The sequence below is a fragment of the Podarcis vaucheri genome (genome assembly GCF_965113315.1).
Source record: "Podarcis vaucheri genome assembly, chromosome: 15".
NCBI lineage: Eukaryota > Metazoa > Chordata > Lepidosauria > Squamata > Lacertidae > Podarcis > Podarcis vaucheri.
Window position 1 is genome coordinate 12,430,792 of NC_138753.1, and position 7,833 is coordinate 12,438,624.

Consider the following 7,833-nt stretch of genomic DNA (forward strand, 5'->3'; position numbering starts at 1 on the left):
AGGGTGAGCTTTAGGACTCCTTGCCCCAAGGAAAACAGTGTGGCAAAGAAATGAGAAATTTCCAGAGTTTGATTAGATATTGGTAATTGCCAACTGATATGGAATTCTGCCTTCATCTGCAACCATTTTATGACAGGCTCTGATGCACCACCACCATTTTCTGACTGGTGAGCCTCAGAATTTTTCAGTTGTCTCAAGTGAATTTTGGGTGTAGAAAGTTTGAGAACCCCTGGAATAAAGAATAATCCTGAGATGTATTCTGGGAAATTGATGCTGAAGCCCCAGAATAGGCATTACTTGGGGAAATATACGTCTCGCTCTGCCATTTAATAAATAATCATTCCTAGTAATGCTCCAAAGTGTTGTACAAGGATCTGATGACTGCTTAAATTCAAAGCAATGGTGAACTTACGGTAAATCACTTGAAACTTCTAAATGCAGTGACTGAAAATTCTCCTTTTCTTTTCTTTTTTCAGTGAAGGCGGCGTCTTCAAAGCTCACCTTACTTTCCCAAAGGACTATCCACTCAGGCCGCCAAAAATGAAGTTTATCACAGAAATATGGCATCCAAATGGTAAGACGCTGATGTCATGTGTAAAGTGTGGTGTTCTGTCTTGCATCTGGAATGAATATGAACGAAGTTGAGAGCCCCAATTTTGGATAATGGGAAATTATTAGGAAGGAATGTAAATATTTGGGTTCAGGAAAAAATATTTTGGCTGGTTTCTGTGTCTTTCCTTTAACTGTAGGTATGATATATTGGCCACGGGTGATATACAACATAAACTACCGCTCAAGATTGTTGTGAAATACATGCATAACACCTTTAGCTCCTTGGAGGAAATGTGGGATATAAATGCAGCAATAAAATTATTAAAATATTGGTTAGGTATCATCCATGTGACAGTTGGGTGATTAGGCTCTCAGTACACTGCTTGCATACAGTCTAATATACAAAATTAGGTAGTATTTTAAATTTGAAATGTGGAAACTGGAATTTTAAGCCTCATCTGACTCTGGATAACTTAGTTTCCTTGGATTATTTAGCTATCATTTATTAAAATAATTCATATTTTATGCCTTTCATTTTGAAAAGAAATTCCAAAGTGATCCACAAACAAAACAACTAAATAAAACCAGGTTAAAATGTCAGCCACAGAAGCCAGGAGCCAGTATTTATGGTCAGACAAATGCCTTGAGTCCATTTTCAATTTTCAGTGGAAACTTTGAGATCATCCCACAAGATAGATGCCACAATGCAGAAAGCTGTTTTCCTCTCCACTGTAAGATGTACATCTGCACACTGTGAAACAGTGAATAGGGTCTCCTTCACTTGGACCTGTTTTGGTATTAGCCTCTGTTCTCCATTTTTTAAATGAAAATAATTGTGTACTGGATTACACAGCAGTTGCTATAGTCAACTAACGGCATACTTCTACTGGTGTATTTTGAAAATAAAGATAATTAGCAGTGGTGAATTGCAATTTCCAGGGTAGCTGGTGGATCCATATATTGTGAATGTAAGCAGAGCCCTACTGGATTGGACCAAAGGTCCATCTGTTTCAACTTGCCTTCCCAAGAGCCAGACAGATGCTTCCACAAACAGGGCATGAACATCATTGATAACCATTGATAGGTTTATCCTCCCCTATCTAACATGCATCACCACATCTTTGGGCAGCAAATTCTATATATTAACTAGTTGTGAATCCTATTGTCAGTTGACTGAATCTTGCTCACTATATTAACACTTGTACTCCATGTACTCCATGTTTCTGACAAATATTCCTATTAATGTTATCCTTGGGTGGAATTGATGGCCATAGCAGAGACAAAAAACTCTCCAGCAGCCTCACTACTTTGTTTTTCACTGTTATCTGAAGACAGGATTTCTGCTACAATGTTATGGCTCTGAAATTCTATTTTTCTTCTTCTTGGTAGTTGATAAAAATGGTGATGTCTGTATTTCCATCCTTCATGAACCTGGTGAAGACAAATATGGCTATGAGAAACCTGAAGAACGCTGGCTTCCCATCCATACTGTGGAAACCATAATGATTAGTGTAATTTCTATGCTGGCAGATCCCAACGGTGACTCTCCTGCTAACGTTGATGCAGCGGTATGACTTGCAGCTTGTAAATAAATCTCTTCCCAGCATTACTGTTGAAATACCATGGAATGGTTTCACGGCACGCAGCTTTATCCCCTTAAGATGACTTTTTAGTAATAAAAGGGACAGGAGTTGAACAAATGTAATGTGGTCATGGTATAATTTCAAGTGTAATAGGAGTCTCTCCCTATTTTGCTGTCCATATTCAGAGGTGACCAGCATCTCTGGATTTTTTTAAATAAGCAGCCATATTTGTAATCTTTTTTTCTTAACTGTGTGAACAAGCTTCCCCTCAATAACAGGCATGTATGTAATAAATACAGTGGTACCTTGTGTTGCGTAACCTCCAGGTTACGGAATCTTTGGGTTACGGCCGTGGCAAACCCAGAAGTGGGTTTGCCGCTCGCGCAGAAACACTCTGCGCGCTTTGCGCATGTGCAGAAGCACTCTGCAGCGCCATGCGTGTGTGCAGTAGCGGTCCTCTGGTTGCGAAATTTTCGGGATATGGCCGGGCCTCATGTATTACATGATAGTTGTCCAGTTGGTTATTTATATGTACCTGCCCTTTCCTGCTCATCTTGTGTGCTCAGGTTGAGAAGAGTTCCTACTTGATTGATACACCACTGCATATAGTGGAGTATCACTTCTGTTTAGGTTCTTTGTCTCAGAAAGAGCAGCATATCTTTAAACCTCTGACTGAACTTATACAAGCATGGAATATGGTATCTAATTGTCCATGAGTTTGGAGTTTTTCCTGGTACTGCCAAATTGGACTTGAAAATGTAGCATGTGGCCTTGTGAATTCTTGAAATAGAAGGAAGTGTTTCAGGAACTGTGCTTTCAATATTCTGCTTTGATCCTGGTATGTCTTGATAAGTGGAAAGAGCAGGATGATTGATTACGCAGATCTGATGTAACTTACTCAAGATGCAGGATTTGGCACAGAATGTTGATTCTTCTAGCTTAGAATACATATAACCCTGATTCAGGCTTCAGAATGGATGGCTTGTATACTGTCAATCAAAGATCAATGGAAAAATTCTCCTTTTAAAAAACAAAACTGAATCCCAGATAGCACTTGCTATGACACCACCCATCAAGCTACCAATTAAAACTCTTATTTTAATGACAGAAATTTCGTATTTAAATTACAAATGTTGGTTACTTTTATTGCCAAGTACTTTATAGCACTCTTCATGGATTTTAGAGGAGCTGAAAAAATAATGAAGTTACTTGTGGTGGCTTGAAGAATCATTTTAAATTTGGATTTTAATTTACAGAAAGAATGGAGGGAAGATAGAAATGGAGAATTCAAAAGGAAAGTTGCCCGCTGTGTAAGAAAAAGCCAAGAGACTGCTTTTGAGTGACACTTAATTCAGCAGCTAGTAGCTTCACTTTTTTTCAGGGTAAGTAGGGTTTTAAAAAAATTATTATGGAAAATTCCATTTTGCATTGGAAAATCCAGAAAGTGTTTGTTACATGTTGAATGCTCAAGGCAGTGAGGTAAGTATTCACGTTCTGCAAGTGTGTATTTCCTCTCTCTCTCTCTTCTGCATTTATTCAGCAGATAAGATTTTGTTTTCCTTTATTGCTAGGAGATAGTTCTTTAATGTTCAGGTCAGATTATTATATTTATATATTGTAGTATTTTTGCATTTTACACACGCACACCACAGTTCTCCCACTCTAGTCACAAAAGGCTCCTAAAACTGAAATTAGAGCACCATTTCTTCTTTAAACAAAATTTATATACTGACTGATGGAGGGAGAACCCTCTAAGTAGTTTACAACAATTAAAAACAGGTATGAAAAATAATCAAAAGGTGATAAAAACCAGTTGTGGCTGAAAATAAAACACATGTAACTTCTACACGTCGGGATAGCCTTGGCTAAACAAACATGTTTTAAACATTGCATACAGCACTGGAGTTTTGGTACACGTGATAGAACACTGTCCATAGCCCCAGTCCCTGAAAAATCCAAGCAAGAGCCCAAGTGGTATAGTTCGCTGTGCGAACCCAGTCTAAATCCCTGCTCAGCAGCAGAAGCTACTGGGGTAACCTGCTTCCTGTGCTGTGGAAATAAGGGGCGGTGTGGGAGAGGGCCATGTATTGTCACACTTCCCTTCCTTGGAGGGAAGAGTGGAATTAAAAAAAATTGCAGCTCCGCAAGCTCTGGCTAAGTGTACAAGGAGCAGAACAGACGACGCTATGGCTTAGGTATTGGGTCCCAAACCTGGGGCCTGTACCTGTTTCAGAAGTTCTTTAAAAGACACATAAATGTCAAAGACTGGCCCAGGTACTTGGAGATACTTACAAAACCCGAGAATATTGCAGCTTTCTAGCTTTTTGTTTCCTCAAAGTACTGGTGTCGGGGGCTAGGTGAACAGGTGGGGAACACTAAGCAGGACTGGACACTACTCATATCTCCATGCAACACCTGGTTATAAGTAAAGTTATAACTCTTATCCCATCCCTGCCCCCAGCAAAAAAAGTAGTAGTCATGTCTGGAAAATGTCAGCTTTTCAGCAGAAGCCTATTTGCCTAATATAACTCCAGTAGTACACTCCAAAGCTAAGCCATCCTGCATGAATGGAACATGTTTTGCTTAATAATTTGTGCCAGAGTTGGTAAAACATTAGTCTCTGTTGCTTGTATGTGTCTCTGTAGCACTTGTGGTTACTGCTGATGGTAATCCTGCAACTGATGATTTCCAAAGAATCTTGGTGTTGCCAGCTGAAAACTAAACATGCAGCTTTTGATGTATGTATATGAGAACTAGCTGTTTTTGGTAACTAGGCTTCTGCTTGTCTGTGTTGGCAGATATGCCCCTCACCCCAGTGGTTGAACTTTGCACTTGGCTTTATTAAATGCTGAGTTAGTCCCCTTTCAAGATTCCCTCAAACACTCCATTGGGTATGGGGTGGTCATGTGGGTACAGCCTTAACGGGACACTCGTATCTCTAATTTTGGGTTTGGGGGTTGCTTCTCAGTTATGCAATCAGTGAGAAACTTATTGGGCAGTAAGCCTTCCAAATGCAGGGATATCTTAGCTGAGTTGTGTGGCCTGTACAAAAAAGCAATCCCACCCATTGCACATTGTAGAGGACTACTGCATGTGCCATATAAATGCTTGTGACTTTTGCCTGCAATGAATGTTTTACTGCAGGCAGATTTCCTCTCTGCAGCTGGCATGTTATTGCCACTGACAGTTTGAGTTGCCAAACTACCATTTTGGCACCGTATATTGTACTGCTACTCCCACTTACTATTGATGTTTTTGGGATGCTTAATTTTGGTAGCTGCTGCGGGAAAAAGAAACCCTACTAGTATTGTAGCTGAGTTGGTTTGACAACTAAGGTTATAGTGTTCTTGGTCTCAGCAAGTGAGCCCTGAAGCCCTGATACTTCATCTCCCATTGCTCTTGCTGTAAATAAGTAAGATGCCTTTAATTGGGCAACAACCTGCTCAAAGTATACAAATTTGTAAGTTTCACAGAATTATTTAATGAGAATAATGGGAAGTAGGACCTACAGGACACTGATGTAAAGAACAGACTCTCCTACACACTCACTTGGTAGATGGAGCTATCTTTTTGAGTGAGCTGTTCCTGTCAGAAGTGGCTAAAAACATGTGTGGCTGAATACAACTTCACTGAAAACACAGGTTTTTCAGTGATGTGTGTAGGTCTTTTGTAACTTGAACATTCTGATGTATTTCACTAGGGCAATGCTGCCAACTTGATGTGCCCCTCAACATGTTTGTTTTTTAAATGGGGCTTGCAGAAGATCAAACCATAGTTTTTAGTTTAGGAAATGGCAGTTAAAGTTCATTTGAATCTCTGTAAAATACTTAAGTACAGAAGATGCTCAGTGTGTTAGTATTCTAGTTGTGTGCTCCCTGTAGGACTGGCCTCCGGAAAGCAACACTAGAGCAAACCTAACTGGGGCTCTGAACAGCAGTTCAGATGCTGGTACTGAGAATTCTCATATCAGCCTATCTTGGAAGCACTCGCTACAGAGAACTTTCTTTTTCGGTCTGCTGCAGCCTGTCATTTGATGATTCCATGAAGACTAGATCTAGTTTGGCTGATGGTTCTTTGTTCTTGCCTTTGTAGGTCTCCAATTAAGGAACATGGCACTGTTTTTCCTGCACTCTATCCACCTAATGCTGGACTTCTGTTTATACCAAGTTGGCAGACACTGGCTGGAACTGGGCTGCAATAAAACATGCCAGTTATTAATGCTGACAAAGAGCCTAACAAGTGCCAACAAGGATTTGCGCATTTTGAAAACTAATGGAACTGCTTTAACCTTCAGGAAGAATTGTAAAGATGTGTACATAGCACAACATGATCCGGATAATATATACTGTTCATGTACATCCACAAATACACATTGTACCAAATAATGCTGTCTTGTAGTTAGAATAAGAATCGTGTAAATTCTAAAGATTTTTAGCAGGTTTTCCATTTTTCTCTTCTCCCCCCACCCCCCGGTTTTCCCTATGAGTCTTTAAAATTTCTCGTGAAGCATGTCAGTCTAAAACAAATTAGGATTTAAAAATTCTGTTTTAACTTTTTCTTTTCAGCCATTGAAGATTCATTAAAATCTCTCACTTTAATAAAGTTTAATACCTTTGTAACGCTGTCCCTTCCCCCTTACCTTTTTTCAGATTACATAAATACAACACAGATCTATTACTTGATTCTAATGATGACTTGAGCATTGTCATCAGGAGGTGCAGTTCCTTCCCTTGCATTATGACCCAGCTGTGCTCATCTCTTGGCTTGGATGTAGCAATAAGATTTTACAGCTGTGGAGCACCCTTGAGCCTGTTATCTTTCCCAAAAGGGTTGAGAGCATTTGTTTTGGAAGTGGTCAGCTAAGTATGTTAGCCCAATATAGGATGAACTGCTTTCTTTTGATTTCTTGCCTGGTTTGAAGTTGGATAAATAAAAGCATGCAGAGCTGTAGGCTTTCAAGTGAGTTCTGGTTTTGCTATCAAATGCTATTTCCCTTTCCCTCTTCTTCCTCCTTCCCCCCCTCTTTATATTTCTTTGCCTTTTGATCTCTTGCAGGTTTTCCTCACTTAATGTATAAAGACAAATTGCGATGTATATTTTCATGTAACTTGATTTTGGAATTCTGTCACCTTCTGTAGTGAGTTCTTCCAAAATATAAATTTTTCCAATAGCTTGGTGTCAAGTTGGCTGTTATGCAGTATAAAAAATGAGAGCACATTTTCAGAGAGCATTAAGCATGATGATGCTGGTAGCCGATGGACAACAACTGCTTGAGACTTCATCAAAAGGTGACTCGTATTCTTGGAAACAGACTTCTAAGGAGTTCAGTGAACCTCCATGGAAAGTGACTGTAACCTGATAATGCAGAAGATAGAAAAAATGCATTTAATTTTGCTTTGGTTGAAATACTGAGTGGTTGTTCCTTTGGAAATTAACTGTTCACATAAGCCAAAGTTGGACAAGTATAATATTCAACTGTAGACTCAGGGTGTTTCCAGACTGGGGATTAATTTGCAAACAGGTCATAGACAACCATGTTTATTTTATTTACCAGGTTTTTCCTGGGGAGAGGAAATGGGGGAAGGAAATGTGGGCTGGTATTTTGATGCTAACTTTGTGTGGACACTATAAAAAAAGCATGCCTGAGGAGCACTGATTCTGCAGTCGACACCCATCCAGCAGTACCCTTTGATATGGA

General features: G+C 39.6%; 1 protein-coding gene across 3 annotated transcripts in view; it reads left to right on the forward strand.

Annotated features, from left to right (window-relative positions):
• Positions 1-7,305, forward strand: part of UBE2G1 (ubiquitin conjugating enzyme E2 G1) — a 30,764-nt gene extending 23,459 nt beyond the window's left edge. For 2 of the 3 annotated variants that reach the window (XM_082201320.1, XM_082201319.1), the window contains exons 3-6: positions 477-574; positions 1,942-2,120; positions 3,392-3,517; positions 6,228-7,305. In XM_082201320.1, coding sequence (XP_082057446.1) covers positions 477-574; positions 1,942-2,120; positions 3,392-3,478 — 364 coding nt within the window. In that variant the 3' untranslated portion in view covers positions 3,479-3,517; positions 6,228-7,305. Of the gene's footprint in view, positions 1-476; positions 575-1,941; positions 2,121-3,391; positions 3,518-4,780; positions 4,874-6,227 lie in introns of all 3 variants that reach the window. The other variant, XR_014214094.1, reaches the window with a different exon arrangement.
• Positions 7,306-7,833: the final 528 nt, after the last annotated feature.